The following is a 17,283-nucleotide window of genomic DNA, read 5'->3' as shown; positions in this document are numbered from 1 at the left end:
TGAACCCACCTCCGATACTCCTGGCCTTACTCCCCTTCCACCTGGTCTCTTGCACACACAGTATGCCTACCTTTCTTCTTTCCATCATGTCAGCCAGCTCTCTCCCTTTACCAGTCATAGTGCCAACATTCAAAGTTCCAACTCTCACCTCCACATGCCTACCCTTCCTCCTCTCTAGCTGCCTCTGGACATGCTTTCCTCCTCTCCCTCTCCTTCGCCCAACAGTAGCATAGTTTCCACCGACACCCTGCTGGTTAACAGTACCGGTGGCGGTCGTTGGTAACCCGGGCCTCGACCGATCCGGTATGTAAGTCTTATTTATGATCCGCATATTTCATTTGGCAAAGATTTTACGCCGGATGCCCTTCCTGACGCAACCCTCCCCATTTGTCCGGGCTTGGGATCGGCACTAAGGATGCACTGGCTTGTGCATCCTCAGTGGCTGGGTTTCAGTCATATTCTTTGTAGGGGTGCAAAATCCCTGGCGGCACCCCTGCCTCCATTGTCAAGCTAAGTGTGCATGTGCGAGAGTTTTTCAAATCTAGGGTTACCATACCCTGTGACCTGATAAAGCTTGCTTTCTGTAATACCCCCACCCCTTTAAAATGTCCGGGTATTGTCGTTTCAGGGCATACAGAATCCACATGGGCAATAACATGGTCTCTCTGTTTGTGTTTTAGGACATACTTGCCCTTGGCCAGACACAGCCTTACAGATTAAAGAGATCCCTGCTGGTCCCCCCTCTGAGTGTCACCGAGAACCAGAGAGCGCCCTTCCCCAGGATCATCGGCAAGGTGAGAGAAACACAGCATCAATATTTGCTAACTCGGCCTGGGTTTCCCAGCAGCCTCCTGATGTTAAAGGGAAACATCCCTGCAGTAAGTTCCTGAATGTAAAAGAGTTGCAGGGCAATTCACATTCTCAATTCGTAACCTGGATGTAAATTGCCCGAGGTACAGGATCAATTCTTTTAAGGCTGATTTTGTATAAAATTTCGGGCTATGCTTTTCTTTGGCCCTGTGACAATTCGGTCAGTTCAATGAATGTTCAGCACTGTTTTACTTGCAGGAGAGGGAACAAGAGAAAAGAGTTTGACCTGAATTTAAACATGATACAGCTACACAACTCAGGGCAAGTAATTGTTAAAAACAAAAAAAATACAAGGATTAAAACTGATAGTCGCTAAGAATGTGTAAATGTCATTGTAGACAGCTTTTGTGTTAATGAAGTCAGTCACCATTTTCTGAAACCAAATTTCTTAGGGGACATCCAGTTTTATTTTATCCGCTATTCAAGCAGTTTGCATTGACTTAATATAAATCTACTGTAGATAAAAGGCTAAATCTTTTTTAGGACTATTCTTTACCTTTGTGTGGCTTTAACTTCATTTTAACTTCTCTCACATCAACACACTTTCATGCCAATCATACTTCATTGTTTTTCTACAGTTTGTTCATTTATTCATTCATTCTCTGTGGGATTCTAAGTGGAATTGGGTCTCTGATCATGTACCGTAAATATTATGACCAGATATAGGAGCAATACACAGCAAATTAATGTCACTGCTAGGTCAACCTTCACTTAGGTGGGTCGGTGCAGAGGGCACTCTTATTGGAGATAAAGGCTGCACACACTCCAATGACAAAACAAACAAATCTCTAAAGAAAAGAAAAAAATGATAATATTGAAACTCTTATACCACAACCATCTCTCATCCACCATGCCTTAGTCACAGCTAAGATCATTTTGGCCACATTGCTGTACAACATCATTGATATTGCCAACCAGTCATACAAACTAGATGGCTACATGTTAAAAGCATAGTGCAAAGCGTCATTACAAGTTTAAATCCACTTATGAAATGTGCTATATAAATAAAGTTTGACTTGACTTATGGAAGTAAAACAACAACCTGCTGAATTGCTGCTGTTATAAAATTGAAACAGTGATTCGAGATTTCAAGATTCAAAGCTTTATTTGTCTCTTACTTCTCGTACAAGTACAATGCGTGGCGAAATGACTTTTTGCAAACTCCAAAAACTGTGCAGCAAAAGAAGTGAAACAAAAATTAAATAAGGATAAAATGAAATATGAAAAGTTAAAAATCCAGGGAGTAAACAAAAGGTCGTATATCCCAATAGATATCTATGTACAACGTGCAGTTACTGTACAAATGTGCATATTGAAATTCAGATACTATACAAATGTGCAAAAAGTCTCTGTATGAGTGAAGTGTTGGAGGCAAAGTGATGGTTCTTAGTGTGTACACAGTAGGCACACTATTGAGCCTTGAGTTACTGATGTTATTGTTATTTGGTATTTAGCGTCCTCATGGCTTGGGGGAAGAAACGCCTACTGAGTCTCTGTGTTAGCCTTGTGTCTGCAGAGGCGTCTGCCTGACTGCAGAAGCTGAAACAGTCTGTTATTGGGGTGATGGGGATCCATAATAATCCTTTTAGCCCTGGTCCTGCACCGCCTGGTGTATAAGTCCTGTGGGGGGGGGGGGTGAGTGTAGTTTCAGTGGCATGCTCAGCCAGCTGTACCACTCTCTGCAGGACTTTTTGGTCTTGAGAGGTAGAGGTCCCATACCAGGCAGTGAGGTACCCTGCCAGGATTCTCTCAATGGCACCGGAGCTAAACGTTTTTTTGATCTGACATGGTCTTTCTCACCGTGAGTAGTGTCCATGTTACATCCTCAGTGATGTCAAGTGTAGTTTACTCAGAGGGTAAGCATGGACTGATATGCACAATTTATGTCATTGAAAGTGGCAAAAAAAAAGAAAAGTGTTTGCTCATAGTTTCCCACACTTAGACTGAGGTTAGGTGACAAATACATGGAGCTGGATTCTGCTAAAACTAATTAACCTGCAGCAGTTTAAAATGTAAAGATACACTATGGGAGATTTTCATCTTAATCTAGTCTACATTTCCTCTCATTAGGTCTATAGATCCATAAAAAGGATGATTTACCCATATTTCTGAGTTTGTTTGTTGGTGGCCCCCATTTTCATCTCAGTGATTTCTTCCAAGTTGGAAAATAGCCCATGTCCTACAACTCAAACCCTTTCATTCTTTTATAAAAGCTTGGGCTCAGCCAACCCCTCAAGTATGCATAAGTACAATAGGTAGCGTGGTTCAATGCTTAGGTGCAGAGAGAATAGTGATAGGATAGAGGATTTAGAGTTCAAGGTAAATTAGGCCAACATAGAGGGCTCTATTTTCATGCTAACGCAGAGCCAGTGGAGACACAAATGCAAATTGGCAATTTCCTCAAGTGCAAAGTGAATTTTTCCCGCCTGCATCAGTTTGGTAATTTTGTAGGTCGAAAGGAATCCACCTGCACCAGGATGGGCGTGGTGGCGTAGCCGAGGGTGTGTTAATGCACATCTGTTGTTGCTGTACAATTTCCCCCCCTTTTTTTGTCCCCAATTGTACTTGGCCAATTGCCCTATTTTCCGAGCCATCCCCGTCACTGCTCCACCCCCTCTGCTGAGCCGGGGAGGGCTGCAGACTACCACACGCCTCCTCCGATACATGTGGAGTCACCAGCCACTTCTTTTCAACTGACAGGGAGGAGTTTCACCAGGTGGACATAGCACATAGGAGGATTACACTATTCTCCCCAGTCCCCCCCATGAACAGGCGCTCTGACTGACCAGAGGAGGCGCTAGTGCAGCAACCATGACACATATCCACATCTGGCTTCCCACCCGCAGACACAGCCAATTGTGTCTGCAGGGATGCTTGACCAAGCCGGAGGTAACACAGGGATTCGAACCGGTGAGCCCCATGTTGGTATGCAATGGAATAGACCGCTACGCTAACCTGACGCCCACACGTTGTACAATTTTGGTGTTCATTTTGGCTTGTAATTAGTGCTTACACCTCCACTGGCTCAGATCACCTCTAAGTGCAGATGCAGGTGCAATGAGGTATTTTCACACAGCAGTTTAGGTGCGGGCACATGGGAGCATCTATCTGAATGTATTTTAATGGATGTTAGCATTAGGATTTCACCTCACTGTTTAAGTCATTAAACCAGCGGTCAGGAACCTATGGCTCGCGAGCCATATATGGCTCTTCCGGTGACGGCATATGGCTCCCAGACAATTTTGAGTTGAAAATTTTTTTTTTTTTCAAAAAAATCAGTTTGGAACTGATTTTAAAATACTTGTGATATTTCTTAATAATACTGTGTCATTTTAAAGTAAACAGAAATTAGTTTTGAAGATAAATTTCATGGGTCACGGGTCACCCGTGGGTCGGGTCGGGAACCAATGGCTCGCGAGCATGTCCGGGTCATTGTAAAGGTGAAGAAATCAATTTTATCAGATAGCCAACTAGTTTATCCGCTTCAACCCTTGTAACGGAAAAGATGGCGAAAAGAAAAAAAGACGATGATTACCGTGCATTCCAGGCTGCGTGGACAGAGGAATTTGCATTTGTGGAGAGAGCAGGATCTGCGGTATGTCTAATATGCAATGATAAAATTGCATCGATGAAACGGTCAAATATAAAGCGGCACTTCGATACGCACCATGCTTCATTTGCATCGAAATATCCAGCGGGGGACAGCAGGAAAAGCGCATGCGAGGAGCTACAGCGGAGAGTGCAGACGAGTCAGCAGCAACTACGTGTGTGGACCAAGCAAGGTGACGGGAATTCCGCTAGCTTTGCGGGGGCTTTGGCAATAGTAAGGAATGGAAAGTCATTCACGGATGGCGAGTATGCCAAAACATTCATGCTTGATGTGGCCAATGAACTGTTTGATGACTTCCCAAATAAAGACAAGATAATCAAACGAATAAAAGACATGCCCCTGTCAGCAAGAACTGTGCACGATCGAAGCATCATGATGGCAAATCAAGTCGAGGAAACACAAATTAAGGACATAAACGCCGGGACATACTTTTCTCTCGCGTTAGATGAGTCAACAGACGTTAGCCATCTATCTCAGTGCAGTATCATTGCCAGGTATGCTGCAGGTGACACACTGCGTGAGGAAAGCTTGGCTGTTTTGCCAATGAAAGGGACAACAAGAGGAGAGGATTTATTCATGTCTTTCATGGAGTTTGCTAAAGAAAAAAAACTACCGATGGATAAACTTATTTCTGTCTGTACTGATGGTGCACCCTGTATGTTGGGGAAGAACAAAGGATTTGTAGCGCTTCTCCGTGAACATGAAAAGAGAGCCATCCTAAGTTTTCATTGCATCCTGCACCAGGAGGCGCTTTGCGCTCAGACGTGTGGCCAGGAGCTTGGCGAGGTGATGTCTCTGGTCATTCGAGTGGTCAACTTTATTGTTGCCCGAGCTTTAAATGATCGCCAGTTTAAAGCTCTGTTAGAAGAAGTTGGGAATCATTATCCCGGTCTGCTTTTACACAGCAACGTGCGTTGGATGTCAAGGGGGAAGGTGCTCAGCCGTTTTGCAGCTTGCCTGAGTGAAATCCGGACTTTTCTTGAAATGAAAGGCGTCAAGCATCCTGAGCTAGACAACACTGACTGGCTCCTGCAGTTTCACTATCTCGTGGACATAACTGGCCATCTGAACCAGCTCAATGTGAAAATGCAAGGTATTGGAAATACAATCTCATCCCTTCAACAAGCAGTGTTTGCATTTGAAAGCAAGCTGGAAGTCTTTCTCAGGGACATTGAAACAGGTCGTCTTCTGCACTTTGAAAGACTGCAACAATTTAGAGATGCATGCTTAGCAAGTGACTCCACTCAACATCTGGATCTCCAGCAGCTAGCTGGCTTTACGTTCAATCTCCTGCAGTCATTCAAAGCACGTTTTGGAGAATTTCGTGCGCGCACTGGTCTTTTCAAGTTCATCACTCATCCACATGAGTGTGCAGTGGACAAAATCGACCTGACATGCATCCCCGGGGTCTCTATCGGAGACTTTGAGCTGGAAGTTGCTGACCTGAAGGCATCAGACATGTGGATGAGTAAGTTCAAGTCACTTAATGGAGAGTTGGAAAGTCTTGCGCGACAGCGAGCAGAGCTGGCGAGGGAACACAAGTGGACAGAAATTAAAAATCTTCAACCTGAAGACCAGCTGATTCTAAAACTTGGAACGAGCTTCCTGTGACATACCACACAATGCAGCGTGTGAGTATTGCCGTATTGACCATGTTTGGCTCTACATATGCATGTGAACAGTCTTTCTCGCATATGAGGAACATTAAGACCAACCTACGCTCACGTTTAACTGATGGAAGCCTCAACGCCTGCATGAAGCTCAACCTCACCACGTATGAACCAGACTACAAGGCCATCAGCAAAACCATGCAGCACCAGAAGTCGCATTAAAAGTAAAACATATTTAATTTATTATACGTTAAAAATACTATATGGCTCTCAATGAAATATATTTAGAAATATTTGGCTTTTATGGCTCTCCCAGTCAAAAAGGTTCCCGACCCCTGCATTAAACCAATAGCAACAACTAACTAAATGCAAGGTTCTTAGCAAGTTAATCAGAAAAAAATATCTATGTTGCTGTTGAATTTTATGTGATTCAAAGGCAATTTGTGCCCACCATGAGGCATGAAAAATTCAACCTAACTTGACAAAGTCAATGTCTGTCTGATCCAGACAAATGTATCCACTATTACAAAAGATCTACACTAGATCCTGACATATGGTGAGCAATCCCATGGGACGGGAGTCAATTTTACTATCAATCCTGTGAGCGGAACGGGGACAGGATAATTTTTTTTTTACCGAGTCACGGGATTGGGATGTGAAAATTACACCTCCATTGTCAGTCTCCATAGATTGAACTATTGTATTCATTTTCAGTCTCTGTAGTCTTATGCATGACGTGAGAACACTGAAGGCAGTTTGTAAGTTCTGTTAGCCAGGCTATTGGATCATGACCTTCTTGCATGCTGCTACAAATTATGTATATTTTGTTTTGTCGCAATCTTTTTTTCCCCTTTTTTTCTCCCCAATTGTATCCGGCCAATAACCTAATCTTCTGAGCCATCCCGGTCACTGCTCCACCCCCTCTTCTGATCCAGAGAGGGCTGCAGACTACCACATGCCTCCTCCGATACATGTGGAGTCGCCAGCCGCTTCTTTTCACCTGACACTGAGGAGTTTTGCCAGGGAGACGTAGCGCATGAGAGGATCATGCTATTCCCCCCAGTTCCCCCTCCCCCCTGAACAGGTACCCCGATCGACCAGAGGAGGCGCTAGTGCAGCAACCAGGACACATACCCACATCCGGCTTCCCACCCGAAGACACGGACGATTTTGTCTGTAGGGACGCCCGACTAAGCTGGAGGTAACATGGGGATTCGATCTGGCGATCCCTGTGTTGGTAGGCAACGGAATAGACCGCCACACCACCCAGATGCCCGTTTTATCACAATCTTTAGGGTTGGAGTATATAATTGGAGGGCAGTACAAGTAAATAACTTGCCTCTGCGGAGTGCATAAACATTATAATAGGCTTCTGTCTTCATCCATCAGGAAATTGCCAATATGCTGCAGCACAGGCCATTTTAAAGGGTATGAGAGGATGTACTTGTAATACATTTATCCTAATCCAACCTCTTTATCAACTCAAATTTCTCACCAAATTACCAAAATTAGATTGGACCATATACACGTCTGCGCTTATGTCTATGTTTGCACTTAATGCCAATTTTCGCAAGAATAGAATATTTTTGCTCTTATAGTCCTTTATGCCCAGTGTTAAACTAAGTTTTCCACTCTTAAATAAAGCTTTAGTTGGAGTCTATGTAATTATCCACTCCTAACCGAGAAATGTGCTGTTAATAATCTTGTTTGAAAGAGAGAGATGATGTCTGTTCCAATTTATAGGTTATCAGCTGGCCTGCAAAGACATGGGCTATCACTATACAATGTTCCTGGAACCAGGCAATTTTGCATTACATCTTTTTTTTTTTTTGAGTCAAATAAGGGAATAAAAAGACAAAATTGAAATGTATCCCTCTTTAATATCAACTGAAAAGCTCAACGTGGAGAGAGGTCTTGCTGCAGCCACAGTGCATTAGCTACTTTTGGGAAATTTGGGATTATTAACCCATATTTTAAACCTGCCTGCCTACAACAGGTGGTTTTCTTTCCTGTTCAGATTGTACTGTAATCACATTTGAGGACAGTGATGATGAGGTAATACATTAACAAATAACCAACAGTCGAAAACTCTCTTTTATGGTGCTATTGAAAGCAAACACAAAAATAAATGACTGTACCCTCAGCCTATTTACTTAGCTCTCCAAAGATGGTTAATATCCAAAAATCTTTTCTTTTTTCACACAGTCCAGAAACAAATACATAAATCACATACTTTGTTGTCTCGTGTTGTTTTTAATTCTGGTTGTTTTCAGAATGGGGGGGGGGGGTAGACAAACACTGAAGCGGACATCCCTTTTTTTTGTTGATCATTTTTCACAGAGTTAAATCTGTTAAGAAATTAATTTCACGATAATCTTTTTTTCAGTTTGTCCATTTTTTAAATAAGAGTGGTAGCTAAATTGGCTTCAAGTCTTTATACCCAACAGCGACTGCACATTTTCATGACTTCCGTAGTCCTCGTCTTGCAATTAGTTTTTCTTCTAAACTGTAGGTAATTTAACTTTTTTTAATCAAACCTATATATATGTGGTATACCAAACTCTGAAAAATAAGGACCTTGGTTATGAAAACACATCCCAGTTCATATAATATAGACTAACAATTTCTTGCTGGTTTAACTTTTTTAATGGGTTTTAACACAATTCCAAGCACTGCACATGTCCTTGGATTACAGTGTGTGTGTGTTTGTGAAAGAGAGATATTTTTTTCAATTTTAAAACGTCTTTATTCAACGACAAAAAATAACAACAAAAAACCAGACGGCATCTTTTTAACAATATTGTAGCAAAATCGGGGGGCAGCCCGTGAACCGCCACAGCCGGGCCGCGAACCCGTGTCTCCCACTCCGCAAGCGACAACGTTAACCAGTCGACTAAAGGGTCCGACCCGTTGGTCAAGGACCAACGTGTCTACTTCTCCATGCACATTACACTACCCCCCTCCTTCAGGAAGCGCGTCCCCACGTTTAAGCATATCAGCTCCTTCACGCCTCTTGGCACATACGCTTCCGATGACCTCACGGTCTCACCATCCCACTTCCGACACCAATGTAGTGAATTCGGGGGCAGTCCGGAAGACCGTCACCACAGCCGTAACGCGAACCCGTCTCTCCCACTCCGCAAGCGACAACGTCTTTATTATCCCCCCCCCCATTAGAACTGTATCTCCTCCTTCATTTTTTGAATTAGAAACCCCATTTAAAGCTTAAAGAGTTCAGGACATTCAACTCTTTCAGAATCCCATTTAGATTTTAAAAATATTGTATAGTTTTTGAACAATTCAGCTCTAAAGTTTAGCAATTCTGCCATACACTTTGCCCATTAGAATGTTCGGTCCTATTGTGACATCACATATCAATTTGAAACTCAACTGCCAGCCTAATTACTGTCAACTCTCAACACCTGGTAGATTTGATCAGCTTCTGCCACTTCTTAACTACTCTTCCTTCCTTCCTACAACCTTCCTACCTTGCTTCCTACTGTCTTTCCTACCTTCCTACAACCTTCTTACCTTCGTTCCTTCACACATTCCTTCCTACAACCTTCTTACCTTCCTTCCTTCCTACAACCTTCCTACCATCCTTCCGACAACCTTCTTTGCTTCCTACAACCTCCCTGCCATCCTACCTTCCTACAACCTTCTTACCCTCCTCCTACCCTTCCTCATCACTACTCTTCATCTTCATCACTACCCTTCCTCTTTATCGCTACTCTTCATCTTCATCACTACCCCTCCTCTCATTCAACCCCTCCTCTCATTCTACCTCTCCTCCTCTCATTCTACCATCCCTCCTTTAATTCTACCCCTCCTCTCATTCTACCCCTCCTCTCATCACAAATAAAGACCATTTCTTCTGATGTACTGTAGCTCTTTTTTCTTCTTTTAGAAGAACAATGTTCAGGTCAGGTTTTGCAGTTCAATGACCTAGGCCTACTTGGGGACTCTTACCAGTGGGGGTCACATATTTCAGACTATTCAAACCTTTTTCCATACATAAACCATTGCTGCAAATGCTTGCAAGTTTTGTTACAGCCTTGTGTGTGTTTGTAATGGGACTGGGAGCACTTTGAAATCTTTGCATCACTTCCACTTTTCATACTTGAAACTACAGAAACCATTCAACAATCAAACTATTTATGTATTTAGCACATTATGGCAAATTTTTCCGTTTTTTATACCTTTAAAACTTTTAAAATATTCAGCCATTTCACATTTCAGTTTCCAGGTATTTCAGGTAGGCTAGTGACTTTCTGACTTTTCCTATTTATCCATTTTCAGCAATTCTTTCGCGATTTCTTTCAGCAGCTCAGCATTCACACGCCTTTTCTGTGGAAAAGCATTTTTCTAGTTGTCTTTGTGTTGGCTGGGGGAAATTATATTTTGTTTCATGGGCGCAGGTGCATGGAATGAAATGACAAACATTACCGATTTCTGATGGTTGAACACAGCACCCCTTTATAACACCAAATGGTTTTGAATTTGTCTAGATCCTTCATTGCTTTGTAATAATTAAAATCTACTGTTATCCTGGCCTTGACCATCCTGGTAAACAGCAGTTCAACATCACATTCTACAGACTCAATCTTTTTTTTCCCCCAGCTTACATAAATAGACATTTTTGCCTGCGCTGCAAAGAAGTTCAAGAGTTGGCATTTATATTTTTAAAAGTTGGCTATATTTAAAACCAAAAATAAAATTATGTTTGGAAAAACGTTCCTCAGATGATCTAAATAAATCGTCTAATAGCAGAAACAGGGGTGTAAGCCTCACACATTCTAAAAAAACGATGGAAAACTCTCTCTCTGGGCACAATAGGGGCAGTTGTCATTCACATTAGGGTTTAACACAGAAATAAAAGCACTGACCACCACTTTGCCATACAAGACCCTCCACTGCAGATCACCTGCTCATTTTCCATTGTAGTGGTTTGTATAAAACCCTCCAGACTGGCTTCACGTTCTCTCCTAAGCCCAGTTGGGTTCTCCAACCCTGAGAGAGAGAGAGAGAATATTTGTTCTTGAGTTTCCCCTGCCCATAATGTTTTGCATGCAGATGTGTAAACTCGTGTTGCATTCTTCATTATCTCCTTCTGTTTCTTTGTATTCTCTCTTAAATCACTTTCCATTAGAAGTCAGATCAGAGTTCATTTAAAGTGCATTATCACACAGAGGTGTCCCAACACACTTTGCAACAAAAACAGCATTAATACGATAATCTATTTCATTTTTTTCACCCTCAATGGGTAAATACAAATAAGACATACGTAGCCAACTTGTTCCACCATAGTCACTCCTGTTTAATATTCTCAAAAGCGAATTCCCATGGAGAAACAGGCAAAAGATATTCAAAACGGGTGTATGAAAGCAACATACGTGAATTCATATGTAAATTCTTGGCTTACTACTTGAGATTCCTTCTAAAGCTCTCTCGGCAGCATTTTATTTGATCATTTCACCGCCGATTCCCGTTTCTACATGGTATGACAGGAAATCATGTGTTGAGACTTCTGTCTACCTTTAGGTTTAACTCTTTGCGAGTTGTGAGGGGCTTTGTTGCAACTATGTGTGCCATAAATGCAACGGCATATGTAGCTCTGTGTCATCCATATGAAGCCAGCAGAAGGCCAGGGTTGTGGGGAGGGACAATTTTGTGTGTGTGTGTCCACATGCCTGATAGTGTCTTGGACCACTTGGTGTGATACAGGGGGCCGAGTGTATTCCACAGGGGATTCCGCTTTCCCCTTGGGGTGAGAGGAGCCGAGGGATGGCAGGGAGAGGGGAGCGCCGAGGGAGAACAAGGGGGAAAGAGATAGCTGAGGGGGGAACAAGAATCAGCAGATAAGGTTGGCCCGTAGAGGAAATATATTCTCTATAGGGGTTTAGCACACGCTGTAGATAAAGCTGAAATAGTGAAGAAGTCTAGCTATGCCAGCACGTGATCATACACTCCCACCATGTTTTATGCATTCCATGCACAATCTACATATGCATGAATCAGGCGTTCACCCGGTTTGTATCCTTCCCTCTTCACCTCTCAATCTTGCTTCCATACCGTCATTACTTCCTCCTCGACCAGCTTTGCATGCGGAGTCAGCCTAATACGAGCTATTTTACCAGATAAAACCTTTACATCGGAGACGGGGTGAAACTGATTGTCCGCACTGATGGCGTCCTTCTACTTATGCAGCCTACGTATACCATAAGGTGACCATTCATACTTTTATGTAGCCACCTTTTCCGCCTGGGAGATGGGCAGTGTGTGTGTGTGTGTGCTTGACCCCCAGTGGAATGGAGGACACCTTGCTGTATTTGTCGTACCACCAGCTAGCTGTGGAATTGTTTGTGATACAGAGGTCTCCCTCGCCCTCCCTGCAGGGACTCCACCAACAGCTACTGTCATTTACAAAGCCGCTGAAACATTAAAAGTCACTTAAAAGCTCTTACTAAGGAGTTCCCACCTCTTCAGTAAATGAGTGCGAAACCTTTAGGCTGTTTGAATATTCATGAAGATAAAGTCTGTGCCCACTCCGGGGGCATGGCCCTACCCGGTTTCCCTCTTTGTGTTTAAAATACAGTGAGCATGAAGTCTGAGAATAATTTCAGTATACAAAAACTGATCGTCATAACTTGACAAACGCACTCTTTGGTGACTGTAGCGGAAGCTCTCGAGTGTAGAAATTGTCTGCTGGGTGCTGCTAAAGCAATTCCGTCGACCAGCCCTCAATTTGTAGAGGCATCTTAACTCTCCTACCTGTGGCAGAGCTGTCAGTTATTCAACCTGTGTTTATCCTCCCTCACCTCCGGGTCCAACGCATGGATTAGCTCAATTTGCTAGGGACGGTTAGGCCAGGTTGCAGCTGAGGACCTAAAAGCAGACTCTGTGGACAAAAAGGGTGACTTTTTGGAAGTTTAATGAAGTTGGGCATCACTGCAGGTTATGTCACAAAACATAGGCAGCAGAAACAGAGGGCACAGTACGGGCCAGCTTGACAGAAGTCACGTGGCAAAGGACAGGCTTGGCTCAGAAACAAGAAGACAATCAGATCCAGGCAGATGTTGCAAAACGCTAGGCAAAAGTCTCAAGTCAAAATGTAGGCTTAGGTGTTACCTCCAGCTTGGTCCGGCGTCCCTACAGACACAATTGGCCGTGTCTGCGGGTGGGAAGCCGGATGTGGGTATGTGTCCTGGTCGCTGCACTAGCGCCTCTTCTGGTTGGTCAGGGCACCTCTTCGGGGGTGGGGGGGGGTAGCCTGATCCTCTCACATGCTACGTCCCCTTGGTGAAACTCCTCGCTGTCAGGTGAAAAGAAGCGGCTGGTGACTCCCATGTATCGGAAGAGGCATGTGGTAGTCTGCAGCCCTCCCTGAATCGGCAGAGGGGGTGGAGCAGCGACCGACCAGAAGAGTGGGGTAATTGGTCAGATACAACTGGGGAGAAAAAGGGGGAAAAACATTAAAAAAAATGTACGCTTGGGTCAAAGGGCAAACTAAATACTACACAAGACAAGCTTCACAATGAATAGACAACTGGGCAAGAAAGTCTGGCAGAGAGTGTTGGTCCTGGCCCCGCTTAAAAACTATAGCTGATCAGCTGAGTGGCAGCAGGTGTGCAGGAACAGGCACTGGTGATTGGTCACCTCCCTTGTGAGTCAGCCAGGGACCTGGGTTAGGGTAAAACATGGACTGGTGCAAACATGGAGCAGACACTAGACAATCCATGCATGTCAGGACATAAGGAAAACATGGACTAGGAAGTGGAGGCACTGGGCCGGACCGTGACACGACATCCCTGACATGACATGACAGCGCCAATAAAGCAGTATTGGCTGGAGGATCGAGCAGTGGCTTCGGTTATAGCCCCAGCTAATATAGCATGGAGAATAGATGTTTCTGGCACCTTTGTTCCACTGTCTGTATACAATGTGCATCCTGTTTCATTCTGCTTGTCACTCTCCTGCTCTTTCTCTCCTCTCCTCTGTCATGTTGCCCTCTCTACACACTGTCTGTCAATAAGAAAATCTGTTGTCTGTATATATATGTATCTCCTTTCTTCCTTGCTTTCTAGCTCTTTATTTCTGTATGATAGCCATTAATTTGACAGCAGTGCAATATCAGGGCTGCACAGCAAAGGCCGGGCATGTTGTGGTGCGATAATACAGTCGGGCGGTCTTATGCTTTTGATTTGAATTTCAAATCTAGGAAGACAAGAATGATGCCTGTTTTTCCCTTGCGCTGTTTTTCAACATGTTAATTATGCCCGTTTGGGACTGCTGCTTGCCGCCGGTAATCTCAAACAGTCTGAGGCGAATTCCAATTCGCCGTTCACAAGCACAGATCCACTGATGTATCAAGCAGATGTGAAATTTATTTAGATGAAAACGGGTTGAAATAAGGAGGAGAAAGCAATAAAGAGCAAATTGCCGGAGCTGCTGGAGAGATGTTGTCCTTGTGTGAGCTCAAGGTAGACCAGGTGATTGCTCCGTCTGAGAGCAGACCAATAAAGGTAGCTGCAGCCAGGCCGGGTAGCCACAGGCAATGAAATCAGAGCTCATCATTCTTCCTCATATTCCTTTATTTTTTCATTCATTTGTTTGTTTGTGTGTATCTGTTGTCTTTTGAGATTTCTGCTAGGCATTCATTTTGTTTTTTAGTTTTTTTATTAATTAATTTTTTAGTTAAGCACAGTTTTCTTATTGCCCTTGATAGGAAGGCCAGTGGATGTGCTAATTATAATTGTACATTTGTTAATGCATGAGTATCATCCTGTCACAGCTCTGACAGCTGCTAATTTGAGTTTTTATAAAGTTGTTTTTTTGAGCTTAGAAAATAAATACAGATCAATTTTGCAGTTATACGTGCATGCATGCTTGCACACACACAGACACACACATGCACACACAAACACTCACACACATAACCACTCTCACACACACACACCTTAGAAAATAAATAAAGACCACATTTGCACTTTTATACATGCACACATGCTTGCACACACACACATGCACGCACAAACACACACACACACACACACACAAGCGCTCTCTCTCTCTCTCTCTCTCTCTCTCTCTCTCTCTCTCTCTCACACACACACACACACACATACACAGCAGGATATAATGATGTTGCCCAAGGGTAAATTGCCTGGCCCCCTCTCCAAACTTGAATTGCAACTGCAATCCATTCAGCGCAATATGAGCACCATGTAAACCCCCACCTAAGACGCAACTCTATCAAAGCCTCCCACGTAAGAGTACTCACACACCTTAACAATGGTGTGTGATGAATGAGGTGGCTGGATGAACTGCTGCAGGACTTGTAATCCCTTCATATAACAGTGGTACTAAGATAAATACTAGTAAATGAAAGTAGAGGCAGCGTTGTTCACAATATCACACAAAGACACAAAGTCACGTAGTCAGGTGTTGTGCAAAGTGTAGCATATGTGTGGCTTATAAATGTGTGAGTTGATTCCAAATTGCTTAACTATTTTGTCTTAATAGCTTGTCTTCCCCATATAAGTGTGTGGGCTCTTAAAAAAGCTTACTGTATTGTTGAAAAAGAGAAGAAAGATGAGCATGTGTGTGTGTGTGTTTGTGTGTGTTTGCGTAAGCAAATTAAAAAAAAATCCACAAGGTGACAGCAACTGAAAAAATGCTCGGTATTTTTCTTGGATTTCTTTACTATTTATCATTCAGCTGCTTATTTCTTGTAATGTTTTGTTGACTTTTGCCCTTTTGGCAATGTGCTTTTGTTACTAAATATGCAGAATGTGTAGTGGTTATATTTATTCAGAGGTCAAGTTTTATCTAGCTTTTATATGAAGGAAATATAGTCATGGCACTAAATAGCAGCCAGCACTCCTAGGTTCTGTTCAAAACATCCATTCATTATTCAAACCACTTATCCTGCTCTCAGGGTCGCAGGGATGCTGGAGCCTATCTCAGCAGTTATTGGGCAGCAGGCGGGGAGACACCCTGGACAGGCCACCATACCATCACACACACACACACACACACACACACACACACACACACACACACACACACACACACACACACACACAGGGACAATTTAGTATTGCCGATTCACCTACATGTCTTTCGACTGTGGGAGAAAACTGGAGCACCCGGAGGAAACCCACGAAGACATGAGCAGAACATGCAAACTCCACACAGAGGACAACCTGGGGTGACCCCCAAGGTTGGACTACCCCGGGGCTCGAACCCAGGACCTTCTTGCTATGAGGCAACTGTGCTAACTACTGCGCCACCGTGGCATCCGTGTTAAAAACATGCAGTTTCAGTTGGCCAGTTTTTGCGTTTGTCTGTTTCATGAGCCTGTTTTTTTTTTCAAAATAATTTTATTGCTTTTCACACAGGAAGGCAAATGCATTTATACAGTTATACAGTAGAATTAAGAATGATTGTGTTAGCAGTGGAACAATAAAGACAACAGTGTTATAATTGTCCTGCTAGTGATACAAAAACCCATCCCTCAAAGCAAGCCCACCCAATTCTCGAAACCCCCCAACCCACCACCCATCCCATGAGCCCCCCTCCCCACCACCCATCCCATGAACCCCCTTCCCCACCCTCCACTCCAGTTCCCCCCCCGCCCACTATCCCGCCCGTTCCCCTGGGGTCACATTCATACACACACATTCATTTCAAGGGAGAGGGGAAGGAGGAGAAAACAAAAAAGGGGGCCAACTAAAGAGAGTTGAGAGAAAACATGGTAAACGAAGAGAGATGGGAAACTAAAAGGAATAAAATAAGGATAACATGAAAACAGTGAATAATGAATAATAAAAAAGAGGGGGGGGGGTCAGCTCTGATCAGTCAGTTTCTCCAGTGATAGTTAAGGTGTCAATGTGTTCTAAGAGGGGTTGCCAAGTTTTACGGAATGTCTGTAGAGAACCCTTTAATGAGTATCTAATTTTCTCAAGCTTGATGCAGTGTAGTATCTGCTGAATCCAGCTATTGTGAGTGGGAGGGGAAGAGTGGGTCCATTTAAGAAGTATGAGCCTTCGGGCAAGTAGAGTAGTAAATGCAATAACTTGGTTTGTGGCCTTAGGAAACATAGGTTGGGATTCGGCAATTCCAAGGAGGGCAGTGAGAGGGACAGGGTTTATCACTGTCTCCGAGACGGTACTTAATGTATCAAAAATGTTT

The 17,283-nt window shown here is 43.5% G+C and overlaps 1 protein-coding gene across 1 annotated transcript in view; it reads left to right on the top strand.

The window, feature by feature from the left end:
• cdh13 (cadherin 13, H-cadherin (heart)) overlaps positions 1 to 17,283 on the top strand; it is a 678,090-nt gene that overhangs the window by 109,056 nt on the left and 551,751 nt on the right. Inside the window, 1 exon segment of the mRNA XM_056282406.1 lies at positions 681 to 794. Coding sequence (XP_056138381.1) covers positions 681 to 794 — 114 coding nt within the window.

The sequence above is a fragment of the Lampris incognitus genome, chromosome 6 (genome assembly GCF_029633865.1).
Source record: "Lampris incognitus isolate fLamInc1 chromosome 6, fLamInc1.hap2, whole genome shotgun sequence".
Lineage (NCBI taxonomy): Eukaryota > Metazoa > Chordata > Actinopteri > Lampriformes > Lampridae > Lampris > Lampris incognitus.
This window is presented reverse-complemented; position numbering and strand designations above follow the sequence as displayed.